The 24,369-nt window shown below is 49.0% G+C and overlaps 1 protein-coding gene across 1 annotated transcript; it reads left to right on the forward strand.

Annotated features, from left to right (window-relative positions):
- Window positions 1-21,619: 21,619 nt before the first annotated feature.
- Window positions 21,620-23,089, forward strand: LOC120841342. Its single transcript, XM_040212221.2, has one exon. It carries the CDS (start codon window positions 21,620-21,622, stop codon window positions 23,087-23,089), a length of 1,470 nt encoding a protein of 489 aa, XP_040068155.2.
- Window positions 23,090-24,369: the final 1,280 nt, after the last annotated feature.

Raw genomic sequence — 24,369 nt, forward strand, 5'->3', positions numbered from 1 at the left:
GGGCGCCGCTCTTGCCACTACATCCTCTAGAACACTGTAACAGACGCCTACAACATCACCAAGAACAACAGCTCGTGTGTGAGCCAACCTTCGTTGACTCTGACTCCCAGCGAGATGCACGTTTTGGATTTAGGATAAGAACACCTAAGGAAGAAAAGAAGAAAATAACTTTCAACGTTCACGTTTACGAGGTCCCCTGGGATGAAGAGAGAAGGGGACATATTCTACGAGACACCCAGCAAGCGCGCGAATAGTTGACTCCATGTTTTATTTTCTTTCTTCCTTATGTTTTAATAAAAAACCAGTTGTCAGTCAGCGCTTGTCTTGTGTTCTCTTCCTCCTCTTGTCCTTGTCCCAGTCGCCCTGTTTTTTTTTTGTTTTTTTTTCAACTCTTACCAACTTGTTCAGTTATCTATTTTATTCAGTATACCATTGTCAGTGTGTGGGGCTGGATTTACGCCAGCGCATTGCCGAGTAGCGAAAGGTGGCGCAGCACGGCGCAATTGGAATGTACCATAATTGCGCCGGTTGATCGCAGTAACAAGAAGCAGTCCGTTACCACACTTAGCGCGCTAAAAATGGGGGGATCGGTGGCCGAGTGGTCTAGCGCACACCAGCTCGGAGCACGTGGAGCGAAAGCTCGCGCTGCAGTACCCAGGGATCCTGGGTTCGAGCCCCACCCCTGCCCGTTTCGATCTGGATGAGCATCGTACCGGCGTGCGGTCGTGTATCACTACTGCGTGATGCACGTTAAAGACCCCAGGCTATAGGGCCGCCCACACTAGCGAGAAAACGCGCGTGGCACGCCGATCGCGGCAAGTAACAAAATGTCGCCGAAGCACAGTCAGCGCCACGAGCGCGTGCAGAGACACGCCCTTTATCTTGCCGCTTAACCGATTTATCGGCGCGCCGGGCGCGTTTTCTCGCTAGTGTGGGTGGCCCTTAAAGGGCCGCCCACACTAGCGAGAAAACGCGCGTGGCACGCCGATCGCGGCAAGTAACAAAATGTCGCCGAAGCACAGTCAGCGCCACGAGCGCGTGCAGAGACACGCCCTTTATCTTCCCGCTTAACCGATTTATCGGCGCGCCGGGCGCGTTTTCTCGCTAGTGTGGGCGGCCCTTTAAGCGGCTGTACCGCACTGGCTAAATTTCTCATCTACAGCTGGGAGACTCGTCGCCCCTGTGAGGCAGACCAAGTTCTAGGCTGTATAAACACACACACAACCCAATTTTTTTTAGCGCGCTAAAATTAGTCATGAACGCTGATGTGACGGTTGAACAAAAAGAAACAGAAGGCAAACGCAATTCTACGAGCCTGTCGCAAACCCGTTGCTTAGCTGCGTCGTCGTCTGCTGCTGCCGTTGCTGATGATTAAAAAAAAAAAAATCTTTAAACGATTGTTTTTGTTGAGCGGCTCAACAAACACAGAGTTTGGGCCCAAAGTTGCGGAGCGTGCCGATGGGGTTCTCGCGACGATGGCGCCACACTTTTGTCTCCAGATTCCAGTCTGTGCGCTCCGCGAACGTTCGGCTCCGATTGCCTGTTCGACGAGTTGCGAGCCCGAGCTTCGAATGGCGCGATTTCTCGATAGATGCTCGAAATGCAATTCTTCCGGTGCAGTCGTCCGCGTTGGCTCCGGTCGATAAAACACAGGCACATGTTCCTCACAGGAACTAATCGAAAGCCTTCAAGAAATACTTAACCGAAATTTGGATTTCGCAAAACAAGGCTGCGAAAACGTTGAACGGTACGCTACGAACTCCATGGCTTCACTCCTACATCGATATTTTAAACGCAAAGGGCAGGAACAAAAACAACAACAACAACAACAACAACAACCATACCTCTATATTTGCAGGTTAAGGAAATAATGATACCTATGCACTGAAAAAGCACTGTTTCGAGATAATCAAGTTTAAAGTAAAAAGACAGGTGAATAACAAATTTCGATTGGCACCAACATCCTCAGGGTCATTTCTTCAATAGCCTCCAGTTTGGCAGTCATTGTTAGAGTCATGTCTTCGCTTTTCGGCTTATCGCATTGCTTGCCGGGCTTCTTTTGGGACTTGCCGTGCCGCTCGGTACGCAAAGTGCATTAGAGTGCGGTCAACTTCCCTCAGCCACTTGATGGTGTCCCGCAGAGTGTTCAATCCACAGGACCTCAAAATGTTAGCTCCTGCGATGCTACCATCAATGGACGAAAGGGCAGAGCCCCGTGTCGTTTTAGGTTGTTCAAAAACACAGGCGCTTGAAAGTACACACGTGGAAGGAACGTGCACAGCGTCTAGGGATAGTCTCGGTTAAAAAAATGAGCTATGGGAAAGTTGCTAGATAATTTTTTAGACGTTTCTTATTCCGGAAATGCTTTTAGATATGTTTTTCAATATCTAACTTTTTTTGTTGGAAAATTTATCGATGAACAGTTAGCGTATTACAAAAAGGGGCGGGTCACCCACTACTTGCTTTTGGAGAAAGTGTTCTTCAGCCAGAAATATGTCTCTCTTAGAACAACGTGACGATGAAAAATGTAAAAGAAAAAAAAGCTTAAAAAATTGACTTTTTTTTAATGATTTCTTATCGTGTGTTTTTAACCATGGCCTTCGAGAACTCGGAGCGCGCAAACGCATCTCCGGGCGTCCCATTCGTGCGGAGTCTGTCCGCCGGGAGGCGCTCTCAACCCAGGCATCGAATCGGCCGTTTCAGTGGGTTCAGTATGGCACAAGGGAGAAGAGTCCAAGAAAAAAGTCGTGTTACGTCGAATTGCTACAACTTCTACTTATAGATGTTTGTGTATTGTGGTAGAACGGTGAAAGGCTGCTCTAGGGAAGTAGATGGACAAGTTGTGATGCTGATATAATTTTACATATTTATGTGGACATGTTGCGGCTAGAGCTACAAGCGCGCCTTTCGATATATTTGACTGCAAACTATAGCATGTATAAAAAAAATTAAAAGATCAGTTCCTTATATATATAAAAACAACGGATGTTCCTAAATAAAAATAATCATGCTGTACACATATTTTTAAAACTCTGCACGGCGGGGTCACATTTTTTTTTTTATTTTTTTGAGCCTGAGCACGAGGTTTCATAATATCAAAGTCCGATCCTCGTGTTGTCCATTTAATATTTTTGCTATTATTACGCAATTTGCGTTGGTCAAATTGCAGTGTTTTGCTTGCGAAGAGGACCTTTAAAAGGGAACTCGGGCGATTTTTTGAGCTACCTGATTCTAAGGCATAATCTGAATGCGGATGACTTCCTGATTCCGAAATGCTATTTCGTACCCCCAGATTCACTCTAGGTAATTACAAAAAAGGATATTTTGTTCACTGCCGAAACCGAAACATCGTTCTTCCTAGTTTTTCCCCAGTTTTAACCGCCACCCAAACGTGACGTCACCGGCGGGCAGCGAGGCGCGCGGCCGGCAATCGGGTTCGCTCGCGCCCGCCTTTCTCAGGTTTAACATCGAGAAAACAGGGGCATTTCTGCTATCTGAAGCTGGTAATAATCTCTGTATTGCGCAAAGTATGACCTTGGCCCACGCGCTAACTTATGAAAAAAAAAAAAAAAAAAAAACAACGGAAGCAAATGGGATTTTGAGAAAACCGTTTTTGCAACTCGGTGCGCTCAAGCCACGGCTCGCTAGTTTTGTAAACTCTCTAGCGAATCCGTTTCCTTTCTATCAGAAGCTGGCAGTTACGCTGGCGAAGAAAAGTCGAAGAGTCACGCAATACATTTTTTGACGAATTGTCCAAGCACCACGGAGAATGCTCGGAACGTGGGTACAGGTGCCCCACACGCTCGTCTTACCGGAGGGAACGTGCCATATGTTTTAGATTTTATTTAGAAAAGTTACAGTTGATAACGCCAGCATGTGTAACTACTCTTGTAGCATGCATATGTTCCTTGGTGCTTAGGCAACTTCGCAAAATATCTATAGACCATTCCAGAAAAGCGCTTCTGGCCGGTGCCATTTTCTGCATTCATGCGAGTGGCGCGCACTTTGCTCGCCTTCTGGCACCGTTATCAAACATATCTAGTAGGTAAGATTGAATCTATTCAAAATAAAGCTGCTACAATTATAGCTTGTGACTACTCCCGATTCGCAAGTGTAAGCAGTTTAAAACTTCGACTTGTCACCTGTTCATACAAGAAGACACCTCGCACGCTTATCATTTATTCATAAACTTTATTACAGTTCTTCACATTTCAGGGGCACTTTCCTACTACCGGCTCACCATGTATCGTCCCGCTTAGATCGCCCTTTCATAATTGACCCCATATTTGCACGAACCAACATGTTTAAAAACTCTCCACTACTTCTCGCTATATCGGACTGGAACAGCCTCCCCAGAGAAATTGCCTCCGTCAGTGACCATCAGTTCCTTGTCTCCGCACTAAACACGTTAAAGCTTGAATAGTCTTGTATCCTTGCAATATTTGTTGTTGTCAGTGTCTTGTTCATGATGTACATGTTTTTATTATGCGCCATCTTTTTTTATATCTTATGTATGAAGGCCAAAATTGCGCCAAATGCTTTCTAGCTTCAATTTATGCTTTTGAAATTTATTGTTTTATCTTTGTCTCTTTTTGTTGCCGCATGGTTCCGTTGTACTAATCTTTGTGTCACGTTCCCCTTATGTAATGCCCGAAATGACCTTTTGGGTTAAAAATAGATAAAACATGCGCGTGCTGGCTAACCTGACCTAACCTGACCTAACCTGATTTGACCTGACATAACCTAACCCTGACTTGACCTGATCTAACCTGACCTGACCTGACCTAACCTGACCTACCCTAACACATGTCGACTGCGATTCTCGTAAAGATTGAGCGCCCGACTGCTACCCCATGCGTGCAAGCACGTGCAGCTTGTTCATGAACATAGCTTTGGCAAGCTTGAACATGCATGGGTTTGTCCGCAAGAGCGGAGACATGGCGGTGGCCAGTCGCCTTGCTTGCAGTCGTCTAAAGAATGGAAGGAACTGCCTTCGTGTAGGCCAAATGGATGGTTACTGGTCATGAAGATCGTGTTGAAATGAAAACTAAAAGAACTCCGTAACCCCCAAGCTAAACTTCAAGGTGCACTGAAAGGCGTATAAAATAAACATACACTATTAATAATCAAATAAAATATATTTCCTTGAAAATGAAATAATGCATGAAGTACAAAAATGCATCATAACATTTTTAACTCAAAATAAGTTAACAAAACTTGCACCCCCACCCCCCCCCCCCCCCCCAAAAAAAAAGGTGTATTTATACATATATTTTTTTCTTTTTTTATAGTTGGAGTTGACTGCAAAACGCTCATGAAACACTCATTCACGAGTGCACATGGGGAAGAATGTGATTCTATATAAAATTTCTTAATATTAAGTTTTGATTTTGCACAGCTTCCACCAGCTGCAAATTTGCAAGCCCCTCCTCAACGACATCATTATTTTCATAGCTAAAATAAAAAGAAAAAAAGCTTTCAGCCTATATAACTGTTCTCCGCAACAGAAGAAAATAAAGGAGCTTTCACTACCTCTTCTGTGAAAGAAAATTTAATGTTAACCATTTGACAAACCACTCCATGGCTCTATCGAATACTAACGGAGTTCAACACTTGCACCCTAAATTTCTGTAATACGATACACGAATAGCAGTGTGTCGAAAGCCATGTCTAAACTCAAAATTGAACTTTGTTTAGACGTTTCCCCTCCCATGTTTAACGAATCGACCGCGTGAGTGAAACTCCAAGACTAGCCCGAACCAGATTCGATATGTTCAAACCGGATAAAACGGAAAAAAAAAGACTAGTAAAGCAATTGTCAACAACAATTGTGTCTGCGCGAAATGTTGATTACAGTGCTAGAAAGCGCACTAATTTTTTTTTTCGATGTTATTAGCGCTTTTTTTTTTTTTGGACGCTTGTCGTAGTGGTCACAGCCGGCTTGAGTCTGCGCTCTCCGCTCTTGAAGCTGCTCCAATAATCCAGTGTCTTTAGTTCCAGCTGAAGAAGGCTGTTCCACTCGCAGCACACGGCTATAAAATATTCCGAGCATAACTGAGAATGTTTTATGTGACACTAGTCCTTTCAGCAAACACCTCTCGCAAAAGCATTTTGACGTGGCCGGCATCCACTGTTTCCGAGGAGCGCATTTTTTTTACCCACAAATACAAAAGTAAAAGAAAAAGCTTTTGCCAGCACTCTATTGTGGAGCACAGATCCATGGCAAAAAAAATTTTAATCTCTAAAGTGTGAAAAAAAAAAAAAAAAAAAAAAAAAAACTCTTTATCGCTCACATTTGAAAAGCGTCTTCGCGGCTGCCCGAGTCGCTTGTCCACGTGCCCGCCGGTGACGTATACGGGTAGGGAAAAGTAGGGAGTTTTCACTTTTGCCAGTAGAGAGTTGCGTCCTGGAAACCTCGCTGCCGGCGTGACTTAAAGGTTCAATAACTTCACGAAAGATTTTTATTTTTATTTTTATAAAACATGTTAGCTACTATAAAAAAACTTAAAGGTTCAATAACTTCACGAAAGATTTTTTTTTATTTTTATAAAAGATGTTAGCCACTATTGATACGATCTGTCAGTTTCCAGCCAAATCGAAGAATATATTTAAAAAAAAAATGGGTGTGTTCCTTGAAAGCTGATGTCTGCAGATATTAGTCACCGTTCTATCCGGTGTTCGGATGCCGCGTGCCAAGTTTCTCCTCAAACTCGTTGCCATGCGGCATTCAAAGCACGGATCTCGTGGTGACTTGCGTTCGAATCATTTTGCAGACTGTCTTTTGTATGATGTACAATCAGTGTGACCCCGGCTTTGGGAAAAAACGGCAGTTTGATACTTTAGACCCATGTTCCGGATAAAAAAAACAGGACGCGGGATGGCCAAAAAAAACATGCTTTTCGTGCAAGGCTCGTCAAATTATGAGGAGCTGGAGAAATGCAGCCTTCTGCGTTAAAACCTTATTTCGAACTCTTTTTGTTCGCCTTCCGCCCATTGAAAAGCATGCGGCAAGTGCCTTAGAACGCACCTGGTATCGCTGCGCCGCAGAGTTCTTCCGCATCAAAAAGTTCGTCTGCTTTCCTCGCCGTCACCATGGCAACGAACACCGAATGAATAGAAGCACGCACAGTACCGCCGCGTGAAGCTAGCAACAGCTGACGCCATTTTACGAACGCCGTCTGCTAGCCAAAGCCGAACGCGGTGTGTCAGATCAACCGCCTCCGCCGGTGCGCCGCTAGCAAAGACGACGAAGCTGTGACACGCCGACGGCGATCGAGCAAGCAACAACACCGCGGGACGACTGCAACGGCGGCACTTATTCGGATCAAAGGCCGGCTTCGCCGGTGCGCCGCTAGCAAAGACGACGAAGCTGAGGCACGCCGACGGCGAATGGGCGAGCAACAGCACCGCGGGACGACTGCAACGGCGGCATTTATTTTGATCACAGGCGCGAAATAAGCAAGAACAATTTTTATTTGAATCATAACACCCGATATCCAAGTTGGCGACCACATACCTTTGCTGGGTCTTTCCTGTGAACTTTTTACAGAGACACGGGGTGCCGCATTGAAAACACAGCTCCGTTTGCAAAATATGGGGGCCCTGAAAAGGACCGTTTAGACCGCTACCAGAACCTATAACTGACGTAACGAGCACTTGACGAGCGGTTGGCGCATAAGTCGTCTTTATGCATGCAGGCGGGTGACGGGCTCAGCGCAGCGGATCCCTCGAAGTCACCGGGGCCGTCAGAATCCTCGCCCTGTCTGCGTCGGGGCTCTAGATTTTGGCGGCCGCGGCGACGAACGACTGGAATCTATCAGTGTTTCCGCGCGCCTTGTCTCTCCTCCAAAACATGAACTTTGCAAGGTGACCAGTGAAATGGTGGCTCTCGCGCCATCCAGATGGAAGAAAGTTTTTGACGTGGGCCCAGGTGCAATCCACCGTATTGGTGTGCGCACCAGTGTTCGCGTCGACAAAGTTAAGCTTATGGTTGACGGTGAGGTGCGTGAAGCGAGCGTCATCTGCAAGCTTGCGATAGCCAGCCAACAATCAGTGATTATTCTTGTTTCAGGGCGGACCCACTCGGCTATTAGCCCTTGCAGGGATTTAGCGTCACGGGTCTCCACGGGAACAAGAAAGCAGCACCCGCTGCAACGCGCCACACCGCCGAAAACCCGCTGGCCAGGCCTTAAATACCCGCGATGGTACTTGTGCCGACCGAACATACTCTCGTCTGGTTCTACAGTCACGCCGTCGCCACCAATCATGTCTGAATGCTTAAAGACGGCATTTACCACAACCTCCCAACAAAGGCTCGCCCAATCAGTTATTGCCTCACTTGCGATATCAGCCTCCCGCTGAATGACGGCGCATGGTAGGTTCTGGCATCCGGAGGATGATTTTCATGAGTTGGAGAAGCGTCAGGTGCGTGCGATCCTTCGAAAAGGGAACCGCTCCGTATGGAGACTTCGCCCCGGCACTGAACTTTGACCGACTTCCTCTTGGGCACCTCACGAATCATCCACACACAGCACCCCCCCCCCCCCGGTGTAGCCATCCGCAGATCTAGCGCGGACTTGCAGCTTGTCATCGCAGGTTCGCACTCTGGACACGCACGAAAACCCAGGAGCGAGGAGCAGGCCAACGCGCTAAAGCAAATTAATTGCTTCAAGAGGGTCTTTCATGGCGCCAAGAAGACGGCACAAGTTGAACGCCATGGCACTGCGATGCTCGCCTCTGGAAGAACAAAGCGCCGAGGGGGAACTGCGCGCTTCTTTACATTTATTATATTTATTTCATCCGCCATTTTATACCTCGTGACAGAATTCTAACAAACTCATTGGTTGATCGGTCGGACCACACTATCGCGTGACAAAAAAAAAAAAAAAAAAAAAAAAACGCCAAACGTATGTTCACGGACGGCATCCTCACAGAGAAGGGAGCAGTCGAACCAAACAACAAAATGAAGTAACAAAGTGAATAAAAAAAAAAATAAGAAGGGAGCCGTTGGAGTTTTGGACGGCGTCTTTGATGAGAGGAGCTGCTCTGGCCAGAGCGGCCAGAGCAGCCGTGCTGCTCTGGCTGCTCGGAATATTCCTGTTTGTTCTTTTTCTTACTCTACAGGGTGCCACGACCCTTATTTGAAGCTAATTTGTTAAATTAATAACAAACAACGCGTTGGAACGGAGGAGGTAGAGAGTCTTGGCGTCAGAATTTGACGTGGTAGAAAAGAAAAAAAAAATAACGAATGCACAATACATACCGTATGCCAAGACCGTTATACTCCGCACTTGGCGAGGCCTTATGACGCAGCCGACGACCGTTAGGCTATTTATTTTGTTTCTTTTGATTTTTTATCGTGACGACTACTCCAATGTGCGGTGTGTGGATGATTCGTGAGGTGCCCAAGAGGAAGTCGGTCAAAGTTCAGTGCCGGGGCGAAGTCTCGATACGGAGCGGTTCCCTTTTCGAAGGATCGCACGCACCTGACGCTTCTCCAACTCATGGAAATCATCCTCACGATACCAGAACCTACCGTGCGCCGTCATTCAGCGGGAAGCTGATATCGCAAGTAAGACAATAACTGATTGGGCGAGCCTTTGTCGGGAGGTTGTGGTAAATGCCGTCTTTAAGCATTCAGACATGATTGGTGGCGACGGCGTGACTGTAGAACCAGACGAGAGTATGTTCGGTCGGCACAAGTACCATCGCGGGTATTTAAGGCCTGGCCAGTGGGTTTTCGGCGGTGTGGCGCGTTGCAGCGTGTGCTGCTTTCTTGTTCCCGTGGAGACCCGTGACGCTAAATCCCTGCAAGGGCTAATAGCCGAGTGGGTCCGCCCTGAAACAAGAATAATCACTGATTGTTGGGCTGGCTATCGCAAGCTTGCAGATGACGCTCGCTTCACGCACCTCACCGTCAACCATAAGCTTAACTTTGTCGACGCGAACACTGGTGCGCACACCAATACGGTGGATTGCACCTGGGCCCACGTCAAAAACTCTCTCCCATCTGGACGGCGCGAGAGCCACCATTTCACTGGTCCCCTTGCAAAGTTCATGTTTTGGAGGAGAGACAAGGCGCGCGGAAACACTGATAGATTCCAGTCGTTCGTCGCCGCGGCCGCCAAAATCTAGAGCCCCGACGCAGACAGGGCGAGGATTCTGACGGCCCCGGTGACTTCGAGGGATCCGCTGCGCTGAGCCCGTCACCCGCCTGCATGCATAAAGACGACTTATGCGCCAACCGCTCGTCAAGTGCTCGTTACGTCAGTTATAGGTTCTGGTAGCGGTCTAAACGGTCCTTTTCAGGGCCCCCATATTTTGCAAACGGAGCTGTGTTTTTAATGCGGCACCCCGTGTCTCTGTAAAAAATTCACAGGAAAGACCCAGCAAAGGTATGTGGTCCCCAACTTGGATATCGGGTGTTATGATTCAAATAAAAATTGTTCTTGCTTATTTCGCGCCTGTGATCAAAATAAATGCCGCCGTTGCAGTCGTCCCGCGGTGCTGTTGCTCGCCCATTCGCCGTCGGCGTGCCTGAGCTTCGTCGTCTTTGCTAGCGGCGCACCGGTGAAGCCGGCCTTTGACCCGAATAAGTGCCGCCGTTGCAGTCGTCCCGCGGTGTTGTTGCTTGCTCGATCGCCGTCGGCGTGTCACAGCTTCGTCGTCTTTGCTAGCGGCGCATCGGCGGAGGCGGTTGATCTGACACACCGCGTTCGGCTTTGGCTAGCAGACGGCGTTCGTAAAATGGCGTCAGCTGTTGCTAGCTTCACGCGGCGGTACCGTGCGGGCTTCTATTCATTCAGTGTTCGTTGCCATGGTGACGGCGAGGAAAGCAGACGAACTTTTTGATGCGGAAGAACGCTGCGGCGCAGCGATACTAGGTGCGTTCTAAGGCCCTTCCCGCATGCTTTTCAATGGGCAGAAGGCGAACAAAAAGAGTTCGAAATAAGGACTTAACGCAGAAGGCTGCATTTCTCCAGCGCCTCATAATTTGACGAGCCTTGCACGAAAAGCATGTTTTTTAGAGCGGAGTTTGGAGATAGTTTTTTTTACAACAACATGGGCCTAAAGTATCAATGTGCCGAAAAAACTATGGCGGTGACTGTGAGGTAAGACAACGTCGCAATGACTTCGCCATTTTTTTATGAACTTCGTGATAATTGTAGGTACTGATTTAAGAGGTAAGACGTTATCTAGTTATCGTATCGTTGTAGCACAAACCACCGCATCCCGCTATGCGCCTTGTAATGTAGGTTAATTAATATTCAACCAGAGAATGGAATTTCACGGAAAATAACTTTGGTTTATTTATAAATTCCAACCTCGTTCCCACCTGGTTTATTCGGTATTCCAACTTCCAACCTGGTTTATTTACAAATTCCAAGCCTTAAGTTTAAGATTAGAGGAGAAGTACTTTGCGATGCAGTGGCTTTGGGCAGTTTCTTTCGATACGCTACTCTTCCTGTCATAGTCAAGCCTATGTTGACCAGGAATGGCCGTACAAACTTTTCTATAACAATCCTAGACGTTTTTGTCTCATGGCTGTGCCCCCTTCCTGCCCTTGCTGGGCAGGAAGGGGGCACTTCTCTAAATACGGCAAAATCAGCGCTGTTAACATTTCAAGCACTCTGTGCTTTCTGATGTGTGGAACATCAATGCCAAGAGCTTTTTTAGCAGTTACCAGCACTGCCACAGGTGTCGAGCGCGTTGGCAAATATTGGCATTGGTCGTCCGGAAGCATCTCACCCTTTCCTCCTGGTTTCTTCCTCACCATGCGAAAACGATGTTTTCGCATGTGAGGAGAAAACGTCCCTCTCTACAATCTGCAGGCTCTCTTTGCAGCTACAGCGATAGCTACAACACCTTATCGAACCCCGTAGGGTATCCTTGCGTATCTTGCATCTTACGTGGAGCAGCAATCGCCGATGTCCGCTCCGAGAGCGACACACTCATCCATAACCATAAAACTATCCAGATAAATGATGCCACGCGACTACTCGCGTATAGTTACGTGATGTTATGACGTCATGTGACACTCTAATGTCACGTGACGGTGCTGCGCCAGGTGACGTTGTGGCGTCACAAGACAACGTGAAGTCGCGTGACAACACACACGCCCCGTTTCGTTTTGAATGGGGGAAGAGCCCGTAACAGCCATTGCTATAGACGCTTTGCAGCAGCTGTGCGTGGGCGCCGCCATAACTGACCTTCAGTTTTTGTTCCCTCTTATTCCGTTCGCTTCACTTCATCATTACCACAGCAGGACAGGTTATTGACAATTATACTGTATTCTTGTGCTTAGCATAGGCCCTTGTGAAGACCCGTCAACGCCCGCTTCAGTGGCTCGGCATCTCGGTAAGACATGAGAAGGGCGGCTATGGCGACTCAATCTGGCGCGTATGTAAAGCGTCTATAAAAACGCAGAAAGCGCGTGAAATCAGCTTTCGAAAAAGCTGTTTTGGTAGGTTAAAAAAAAAATTAGTTCGGCTGTCTTTTTTTTAAAACAAGGCTTGTCCTTCCCACGAAAACCCCCACTTCCAACCCCATTACCCATTTTGGCATTCCAGGAAGTTGCCGAAAATAGACCGCGGACTGCGGAGCCCGGGTGAACGGAAAGTGAAGCTCGACGACGCGTCTGACACCAGCCACCCACGACGCCTGCCACGCTGATGACTCGTCGGTCTGTGATGACTTAGAGTTCCTGTATAGGCTCCCGTACCGCTCATTCACACTGGAAGCGGATCCGCGTTCGCAAAGCGGTTGCGAACGCGGTTGTATAAAGAACCCGTGCAATTGCACGCGCACTCGATGACATCAAGTACGCGTGCAATTGCACTGGATCTGGAGTACTCACTGGGCGCCATATTTGTGAGTGCTGCCTAGAGCGCACGCTCAGAACGAGCCCACATTAATAGGCTGCTAAGACCGGCAATTCTGATGGTGTGGAATGCACGTTGCAAAAGAACCGTGGAAGCTCGCCATCAGCACGCGCTCAGCACTCGCGCACACAACTATGGCCGCTAGTGAATACAACCGCGTTCGCAACCACTTTGCGAACGTGGATCCGCTTCCAATGTGAATCAGCGGTACGGGAGCCAGAGTTGCGCGTTCATCTCCGTAGCGCCGTCTTTCCTGCACGGCATGTTGATCCCGCTCGTCACGTGACTGAATTCGGCGAATAGCGGCGTCGCGCGTTCGAGGCGCGTGGCGCGCTCAAAAGCAGGGGAACGTACGCCGGGGCGCGTGCAACGTCTGCTTTCCAGCACGGCACTTGATCCGGCTCCTCACGTGATCGGATCTCGGCGAATAGCGGCGCGGCGGCACGTGCAAAACAGACGCGGGACTCTGGCTCCCCTAAAGTCACTGGATCCTGGGAAAGTAGCGCCATTGCCTTCCCTACCTGCTAGCCGGACACAGACGGATACTAACATACAGACGACCCAAACCTCGCAAGGCGATTGGCTAATCGGCCTACGTTGCCATGGAAATCGCCATCTTGGTCCATTTAAATCTTCGAAGCTTCCAGGGGGTCGTTCTAAACCAGTCGCGCCAAGATCACCATGGAGCATCATCGTAGTGGAAGCGTTCCTCTTCAATATAAGAGTCTTTGGCACTTCGTATGCAATCAACCTATTAATCAAGCCAATCTCCATGGATCTCTTACAATTATATTGTTCTTCTTGCGCATTTCAAGACAGTAAACTTATTTTTCAGTGCCTCCAAGCACCGACACAGCATCTGGTGGTGGTACGAACGTGTACGCCTGTTTCGCCGGTGTGTGGTTAGCAAAATCTCGGTATACAAAAAACGACTCAATAAAGCTACCCGTCACCAGTGAATCTAGACAGGCTCACCAAGAACGTAGGGGTCAAGGAGAAATTGCTCATTTCATGGACCAAGATGGCGACCACACGCGGAGCTTGGCGTTACTTTCCCAGGATCCAGTGACTTTAGGCTCCCCTAGGGAGCCTATAGACGCTTTGCAGCAGCTGTGCATGGACGCCGCCGTAACTGACCTTCAGTTTTTGTTTCCTCTTATTCCGTTCGCTTCACTTCACCGTTGCCACAGCAGGCCAGGTCATTGTCACTTTAAGTGCTACTGTGTCGTTCTCCCCAGCATAGGCCCTTACGGAGACTCGTCAACGCCCGATTCAGTGGCTCGGCATCTCGGTAAGACAAGAGAAGGGCGGCAATGGCGGCTCATTTTGGCGCGTGTGTAAAGCGTCTATACAGGAAGTCTATGATGACTAGGAGGATGCCGCCACCTCGCGGCGAGAGACGGAGTTAGCGCAATAAGCCTTATGCTAAATTAGCCAAGCGCCAAGGAGCATGCCGCGAGTGTACAGGGTGAAACAAGGAGACGGCAGGGTCTTTAAATCGACCGGAAAATTCGGTTTCTTAACCTATCGCGCTACGACTTTGTGCAGCGTTGCCCACAGATGGTGCATTTTTTTTTGTAAAATTTGCGAAGAGCGAATTTACCTGAGGAAAAAGTAAAGAAAGAAAAAGGCTTAGCTCCTATGGAAACGCAGCGACGCTTGTTTGTTTGTTTGTTTATTTCTGGGGTGACGGGAAAGGGTGGACACCAGGAGATTGTGGGCCTCCGTTGATGGGGCGAGTCACTACCTGGTGGATTAGGGAAGGGGATGAAAAGGGGATTAGGAGAGAGTAAAAGAATGAGAAAAAGGGCAATCTTTGCATACTGTGAGTGCTATGCAGAGAGGCTCAAGAAGGGACATAAAATGTTCAGCAAAGCGCCACCGCAATAATGTCACCATCCCCGCCACGCCGGGAGCAGACCTTGAACCGACCGCAAGGAAACGCTCCATCCTTCCTCCGTGCCTCCGTGCCCGGGAGTTTTTGTTCCAGCTCGGTACCCACATGACGGCCGGCCAAAACGTCGCCCCTCCTCCTTCCCCGGTGCGGCCCCAGCCCCGCCCCGGCAACGCAGCAACAGAAACGGCAACGCGGCACCGCTATGTTAAAACTCTCTATAGTCGGTTACAAGTTAAGAAGGTAGTAGAAGCCCCTCCCCATAAGCGTGATGCGCCCGCTTCAGACGCCTCCGCAGTCGAGAAGATAGTTCGCTGAAAACGCCCCTTCTACTTCAATGGATGGATATTGACTACAGACAGACCTTGTAGCGGGCGGCAGCTTGCGCCACCTAGCCGAGGCAAATTACTGGCTCCGGAAGGTTGACGTAAAAAGAAGGCTTCAGTGCAACGAAAATTGTAACTTTTATAAGTAATGCATATATGGTTGTTGGTTTTAGCTTGATAACCTTCCTACTCGAATTAGGTACATTCCGTGTATTTTCTGCGTTTGTTAAAAAAAAACCTGCGTTTCGGGTTTTGAAAGTTTCTGCGATTCGCGTTTTAACAATGCCGAAGTCGCCGTTTTCCGTTATGAATCCCAACGTGGAGACAGCGGAATGCGATTCCTCTGATTCTTCTTCGTCAAGAGAGTCTGGTGCAGCCTCGCCGCCTACGCCAAGGCGCCTCTACAAGAAGCATAAGAGCGGCGATGTCCTCAACCGAGCTGCACGGCAGCTGATAATGAACGCGTACGTTCAGGTGCGACACGAACCGCCCGCCAAGCCCGGCCAGCCCGGCCTCACTGTGGAGGAGTCCTGCATCAAAGTCAGCAAGCTGCTTGGCGTTGGTGTACGCACCGTCCTCGAGATTAGGAAGCAGGCGAAAGAAACCGAGGGACAAGTTGTGACACCTTCTCGGAAGCGCCCAGCAAGTGAAGGCAAGAGGCGGCGCAAAGTCAGGTACGGCGAGTTCACGTTGTGCGCGCTAAGATCGTGCGTCCACCGTTTCTTTCGACGGAACGAGGTCCCCACGGTCAAGAAGATAACGGCCGAATTCTGCGCGAGCACTGAACTTCCCTCGTTGAAGGCTTGGACTGTGCGTCGCCTTCTCCACGACATCGGATTCGAGCATGACAAGAGGGAACGAAACTCCCGGTTGATTGAACGAGAGGACATAGTCGCCTGGCAGCAGAAGTACCTGCATGAGATCGCACGTCACCGACAAGATGGTCGGAAGATCTTCTACTTGGACGAGACGTGGGTGACAGCAGGGCACACTGTCTCAAAGGTGTGGGTAGACACGACAGTGGCCTCGTCTCACGACGCCTTCATGCGTGGTCTCTCGACTGGCCTCAAGCAGCCATCGGGGAAGGGCCAGCGTCTTATTGTCACCCACATCGGCAGCGATGAAGGCTTCGTCGACGGCTGCCTGGACGTGTTCCGTGGACAAAAAACCGGTGATTACCACGAGGAGATGGATGGCGCCCGCTTCGAGAAGTGGTTCGACGGTGTCCTCGACAAACTGCCGACAGGAAGCGTTATCGTCATGGACAACGCTTCTTACCATTCACGGCGGTTGGAAGCAGTGCCGACGACGAGTTCCCGGAAGGACGACATCCGACAGTGGCTGACGTCTAAGAAAATTTCATGGGACCCCAAGATGGTGAAGAAGCAGCTGCTCGACATTGTGGCCTTGGTGAAGCCACAGCACCTAAAGTATCGTGTGGACACTGCTGCCGAGATAGCTGGCTGCACTGTGGTCAGGCTCCCATCGTATCACTGCGAGTTCAACCCCATTGAACTGATATGGGCGCAGATCAAGAACGGCGTTGCTGCCCGAAACACGACGTTCAAGATTGTCGACGTGGGGAGACTCCTCAACGAAGAAGTTGACAAGGTCACCACTGACAACTGGATTAATGCTGTCAGGCACGTTATTGACATTGAAGCAACGTTCCGACGAGGCGGTGCCACAAGTGCCCACATCCAGCCCATCGTCATCCAGCTGGATGGAGAGGACACCCCATCCGAGAGTGACCTGTCTGGTGTCGAGCCCCTTGACGAAGCTTAAGGCCACCATTATGGAGAAAGCGTGGAACATCTCGGAACACAAAACGGTCCTTTTAAGGACCACTTATTTGCTTTAAGATCGGATTGTTGTTCTTGACCACCACTAACCTCCCGTGTCTCATGTTGTCATGCTTCTCTGCTCGTTGCCGAATAGCATTTCGATATGCAGCCACCAGACAAACTTTTTATATTTGTTGCGATAATGTCTAAGCTGGTCTATACATTGCACTGTGCCATAAATCACCAGTATAGATTTCAACTTCACGAAAACAAAAGTTTGCAGCCCATCTACGGCAAAGACATCAGATGCCATATTGACCCTTCCCGCTGTCTAAAGATCTTTGCTACGCAGCAAATGGAATTTTGATTGCAAATAAGCTCTTTTTTGTCTAAGAAAAACGACACAACATATCACTGCCAGTGCTCTGCTTTAAAGCATAAATGGGACGTCTGTGGCCATTTACATGACTGAGGCTTCTGGGAATAACAAACCCGTGTGTTAGCACAGTGGAGAGCGAAATCGCAGTACCAGTACTCTGTTTCTAAGTCTAAAGGGAACGCCTATGGTCATTCACATGACCGAGGCCCCTCTGAAAACAACAATAATGTGAGCCAGCACTGTGGGAAGCTAACTCTTAATGCCAATGACCTGTTTCGAAGCATAAACTGGACGTCAGTGGCCATTCACATGACCGAGGCCACTCTGAGAATAACAATAACGTGCATCAGCGCTGCGGGCAGCTAACTCTAACTGCCAGTGACCTGTTTCGAAGCATAAACTGGACGTCAGTGGCCATCCACACGACCGAGGCCACTCTGAGAATAAGAATAACGTGCATCAGCGCTGCGGGCAGCTAACTCTAACTGCCAGTGACCTGTTTCGAAGCATAAACTGGACGTCAGTGGCCATCCACACGACCGAGGCCACTCTGAGAATAACAATAATGTGCATCAGCGCTGCGGGCAGCTAACTCTAACTGCCAATGACCTGTTTCGAAGCATAAACTGGACGCCAGTGGCCATCCACACGACCGAGGCCACTCTGAGAATAACAATAACGTGCATCAGCGCTGCGGGCAGCTAACTCTAACTGCCAGTGACCTGTTTCGAAGCATAAACTGGACGTCAGTGGCCATCCACACGTCCGAGGCCACTCTGAGAATAACAATAACGTGCATCAGCGCTGCGGGCAGCTAACTCTAACTGCCAGTGACCTGTTTCGAAGCATAAACTGGACGTCAGTGGCCATCCACACGACCGAGGCCACTCTGAGAATAACAATAACGTGCATCAGCGCTGCGGGCAGCTAACTCTAACTGCCAGTGACCTGTTTCGAAGCATAAACTGGACGTCAGTGGCCATCCACACGACCGAGGCCACTCTGAGAATAACAATAACGTGCATCAGCGCTGCGGGCAGCTAACTCTAACTGCCAGTGACCTGTTTCGAAGCATAAACTGGACGGCAGTGGCCATCCACACGTCCGAGGCCACTCTGAGAATAACAATAACGTGCATCAGCGCTGCGGGCAGCTAACTCTAACTGCCAGTGACCTGTTTCGAAGCATATACTGGACGTCAGTGGCCATCCACACGTCCGAGGTCACTCTGAGAATAACAATAACGTGCATCAGCGCTGCGGGCAGCTAACTCTAACTGCCAGTGACCTGTTTCGAAGCATAAACTGGACGTTAGTGGCCATCCACACGTCCGAGGCCACTCTGAGAATAACAATAACGTGCATCAACGCTGCGGGCAGCTAACTCTAACTGCCAGTGACCTGTTTCGAAGCATAAACTGGACGTCAGTGGCCATCCACACGTCCGAGGCCACTCTGAGAATAACAATAATGTGCATCAGCGCTGCGGGCAGCTAACTCTAACTGCCAGTGACCTGTTTCGAAGCATAAACTGGACGTTAGTGGCCATCCACACGTCCGAGGCCACTCTGAGAATAACAATAACGTGCATCAGCGCTGCGGGCAGCTAACTCTAACTGCCAGTGACCTGTTTCGAAGCATAAACTGGACGTTAGTGGCCATCCACACGTCCGAGGCCACTCTGAGAATAACAATAACGTGCATCAGCGCTGCGGGCAGCTAACTCTAACTGCCAGTGACCTGTTTCGAAGCATAAACTGGACGTTAGTGGCCATCCACACGTCCGAGGCCACTCTGAGAATAACAATAACGTGCATCAGCGCTGCGGGCAGCTAACTCTAACTGCCAGTGACCTGTTTCGAAGCATAAACTGGACGTTAGTGGCCATCCACACGTCCGAGGCCACTCTGAGAATAACAATAACGAGCATCAGCGCTGCGGGCAGCTAACTCTAACTGCCAGTGACCTGTTTCGAAGCATAAACTGGACGTTAGTGGCCATCCACACGTCCGAGGCCACTCTGAGAATAACAATAACGAGCATCGACATATCTTGCTATGTTTCGTCGACAAGATCTTGGTTTGGTTAGGGGTGCGCTGCTTAGTTGGTGAGCAAGGGTACGGGTACATGCACGGGGGCACGACCACCCTTACACGCTGCTGCGAAGCGGCATGTACGGGTGGGCTGGGTGGGTCCACATCTTTCTAATGAACTGCTGGAGACTGTCGCCGCAAAGCGTCGTGAACTGGGTCGGTCGGATAGTTTAATATGTGCTTCAGTGATAAACGCACAACAAAATGTTCCTACAGCGTGAAATTTTTGTGTCGATGAAACTTCACAGCACAGTGTGGCAGTATCAATGAAACGAGTCGTAAAAAGTTGATGAAACGTGTCGATGAAACAACAGGGACCCTTCTTTCCAATGGTTCCATGGAGGCTCTGACAATGAGGACTGCAAGGTTGCCTCCAAGAAGCTCAATGATTTTACACGAGTCTGTCTTTGCCAAGGTAGACCAGAAAGACGATGGCAGATTCTGAAGAGCTCGTTCGCGGCTACGGCCTGGTATGATCCAGAGATAAACATACATCAGAAATGCAATTAGGCGGTTTGAGCTGCTGCTTGATTCAAACATTGTTGATTTTATTGTTATATAAAGACAAATCATTCTGCCACCTGCATTCGGACCAAGATCAAGAGTATTCGGTATGTTTTCAATTCTTGATTTAAACAAATATTTCGCATATAAGAAAGCCACAATTCATGAAGCAGGAAGCTGCCCTTGAAATCAATTTTTATTGACCATACTTTTCATCTTTTACAAATTATTAAACCAACGCTGCTATCCAGTATTGTGGACACATTTTCCTTCTTAAGTAAATTGGAAAAATTGGTGCGTGTTTACCGGTAATACCTCAGGCCGCGACGCAAAGCGAGTGGAGGTACAGGCGTCACGTACCCGGGTTTCGAAGCATAAACATACGACTGAGAGCGCCTCGAGAGCAAGCAGAATGTTCGGAAGCATTTGAGAGAACCGAATGTGCTTCCCTCAAATTCTCTGGTATTTCTTCCAAAAGAAGACATCAGCCTCTTAACGTCCAAAACAATATCAATTGAATGTTTGTAACATACGCATCACTGGCTTTATCATTTGTGTGCCACCTGTATGTAACAGCTCATTATTGCGAACGAGGGTGTACCCGCGGGTACTATCGCAATCATAGATTACCGTGCAGCCGATTGCGACGCGGAAACTTGAAAAGGACGCGACGTTTCAAAGATGAATGCATACTGCTTCGAAAGCGTCATTTCAGTAGACAGACTATTTATTAACGCCAGCAAAGGTACGGTCGAAATTGGGTAAAGACACTTACTGTGTTCGCGGTTCACTTATGCCCCTCCCGCACAGCCCACTACACTTATAAAGAAGAGTTTGGTGACCGCTGCATTTTAACGTCGCTCCACGGAAACCACTGCGAAGAAAAGCCGATGCCTTCACGATGTTGAGGCGCAACCCGAGGCACAGAAGCAGACGGCGTTCGACGTATGTACGATGCTAGGCCTTACTCCCGCATCGAAATTTTCGATGGCAATGCTATCGCTGGATTCTCACGCTGTCGCGCAGAACCTATTGCGAATAAAAGTGGACGCGGTTACGACTTAGCGACGTATGCTCGGGTAAGTGAAAAACCGCATTAAAGACAGAATAATTGCTGCAAGATACTCGAGTCGTAGAAAATCTGCCCGGCAGCCATGTTGAAAATATTCATTTGCCAGAACAAGATTGGTTCGGGCAGGTCGTGACGTCACGGAAACAACGGGACGTGATTGGTGGCGGAGGAATACAAGATTCCCTTTGAGGGGCTTTTGCCGCTACCTTCTTGACTTGTAACCGACTATAGTCACTGATTCGCTGGAAACGTGATCAATTACCGGCATCTGGCCGACTCCAAAAAGGCAGCGACGCCACCGGTCTACAAACAACACGGCGCCGTTTCGCACGGGAGACAAGAGATGGCGCAAGCGGTCGCGACGCCAAGTGCCGCCAGCGAACGAGCAGACGACGTCGAGAGCCGGCCCTTTTGCAGACAAGGAACTGCAGTTCCTTGCTGTTACCGCGCCTGCCTTTTTTGTTTCTGCGACTGTCGCCGCCTGCGGAACGCGCGCCGCTTTTGGGAGAAGACGACGACGTTTTCAGGCAATCAACGCCATTCTTCTTGCTCTTTTGGAAAAATAGAATTTTTCAAAGTTTCGTGATATTATCCAGTCAGATTTTCTTATTGACGTCAAGCGTCGAGGTCCCGGACGCGGCGCATGGTCGCCCTTTCCCTGTAAACACCGAACCGACGACCTGGGCAATGGACCAACCGCCACCAGCTGAAACACCCGAAAGAGGGGATCCTGGACCATCACATGGCAAGTCACCACCTCAATGTACCGCCCCACCACCGCCGACCCTTATCCCCGGTGACCTCAAGAAAGCTCCTATTAAAAGACGATGTACAGACCCAGACTCATATCACGACTATGATGATGACAAGACCTCTACTTATTCCGTTCAAGATGCTATTTTACATTCCAATGAAGACGAGTCTCCAGAAGATCCCATGCAAGTTCTGGAAGCCGATGAAGATAATCGGCCCTTTACCCCAGTCCACTACAAGAAAAACCGCCCTGCGGGCATTCCAGTGGTTTTCAAACCCAACAGTTCCAATGCATCCTTGTGGAGGGTGAATCCTAACGAAGTGGCCAAAGAGATCATTGATGTTGCACAGGAGAAGCTACTCTCACATAGGATGAACAAAGACGGGAGCCTTTTCGTGAGTGTTGCATCTCTGCAAGCAGCCAACAGATTACTAGCCATATCGACCCTTTGCTCTATTGAAGTGGCGACAAGTGTACCCCACTCCTACTCACGGAATTTGGGAAAAATCAAAGGAGTACCGATCGAGTATACCGACGAAGAACTACTAGACTATTTTAAAAATCTTGGAGTTATTTCTGTTCAACGGCAAATTTCGTATAGAAGACAAGAGGACGGCAACGTGGAACACCGCAAGACAGAAAGCGTGCTCCTCCACTTCCGCCCAGACCAACCAATGCCTACACGCGTTCTCTTAGGCTTCACAAGTCACACTGTTGACGAGTATTTTGGTCCTCCAGTGCAGTGCTATCATTGCCAAAGGTACGGACACATTGCGCAATACTGCCGTGGACCACGGCGCTGCAAAGTGTGCGCAGGTCCGCACCACCACAAGACTTGCACCAATCGGCAAGAACCCAAGTGCGCAAACTGCGGTAACCAGCATGCCGCTACCTTCTCTGGGTGTCAACGCAGAAAGGCTGCCTCGGTTATCCGAAGACAGGACGTCTTAAATGGCAAGGAAAATCGTGGGTTCGCGGCCACCTTAAACCCTGAAGTTGTGCGCGTCCCCTTGCCTGTCCCGGTTCCAACGGATAAGCGAGCCCAAAAGCCAACTTACAGTGACGCATTGAAGAAGACGACGAATGGAGTGAAAGAAAAACACAGAGAACGTCGGCCACATGAAGACGCACCTGAAGCAGCCAGAGGAATTCCATCAACTATGCAATTACTGAAATCAGCCCCTACCACTCAGACGACCATACGACAACCTATGTCGGTATCATCAGCTCCAAGGCGCAAACGACAAGAGCAGGCTGGTGACCTTGGTAGCGTCCTTATTCCAATGCTTTTTGCTGCGTTAAGGGCCATCATCAAAGCGATCCCTGATTCAGACAACCTACCAGAAGTGCAAGCCCTGCTTGCAATGGAATCCTTTTTGAAAGCAGGACCCTTCCACCGCTAGGAGCGGATGACCTCGGCTCAAAATCACAACTTCAAGAAACGTACAAACGATAAACCCGAAATTCCAAGAATACTACAGTGGAACGCTTGCAGCCTAAATCCCCGCCTTCCAGATCTTCAGAGGTATCTACTCTCCACTAGGATTGATATACTGGCGATTCAGGAACCTAACAACGATCCATCCAACTGCCGCCTGTCGCGCCTACGTAGCCTATTACAGTTCTACAAAAAGGAAGGACTGCAAGCCACGATCTGTAGTCTTTGTTCGCGCCGGCCTTCCTTAATCGCCAGTAGACCTATCTTCAGTTTCGAAGAGTAGTGCTGAATATGCTGCTGTATCTGTTAGATACAAAAACGTGGACTTCACAGTCGTCTCAGTGTATGTCCCTCCAAATTGCAAATGGGATGTCGGAGAGCTTTCCGATGTAAAGCAGAGAAGCAGAGGCCATCTTATACTCTGTGGAGATTTCAACGCCCACAACAAGATATGGGGTGACCGCAAAAATACAAGAAGAGGATTTGATCTTGATAGTATGACATCTTCACTTCATTTAGAGGCCCTTAATGACGGTGCGGAAACGTTCATCAGACCTGGAGTTGGCCGCAGTGTATTAGACCTGACGTTCCTGTCCCCGGATATATTGGCAGATTGGAATGTGCTAGCCGATTCCTGGGGCAGTGATCATATACCGATCATGATTACCAGCAAGTTTGCCAAAAAGACAAACAAAACTTACAGAGAGGTTCGAGTTACCAACTGGGATGTATTCCGATCTCACATGGACTTTGCTCTAGCTGGCAGCACGACAGAAGACACAACAGCCATGATTGCACGAGCCATTCAGCTGTCAACAAAGACCATTAGAGTACCATACACCCGGCCTGTTCCCGACCTCATGTACCTAAACCTAAGGGCTGCTCGACGCCGCGCGCAGCGACGAGCCCGAAAAACAGACGATCTGGATGATTGGAATGAACATCGCAAGATCGATGCCAAATTTCGACGATATACTAAGCGCCTCCAACGCCTACAGTGGAACCAACTGTGTGAGTCGTTTGGTTCCCCATCGGGTATTTCGAGAGCATGGAGGATCGTCAGAGTCTTGAAAGATAAAAAGCAACCCGAGCATCCCGTTGCAGGATTAGCGCTAGCCCTAGGCCGCACTACTCAAGAAACCGCGGAGCTTCTTGCTGATGCGTTCGCTGCCCCAATTCCGCCACCACAGGGATACAGGGACAAGCCTCCAGTTCCATTGAAAACAAATCCTTGCTCAGAAATGG

This window comes from Ixodes scapularis, unplaced genomic scaffold (assembly GCF_016920785.2).
Source record: "Ixodes scapularis isolate PalLabHiFi unplaced genomic scaffold, ASM1692078v2 PGA_scaffold13__105_contigs__length_92229423, whole genome shotgun sequence".
NCBI lineage: Eukaryota > Metazoa > Arthropoda > Arachnida > Ixodida > Ixodidae > Ixodes > Ixodes scapularis.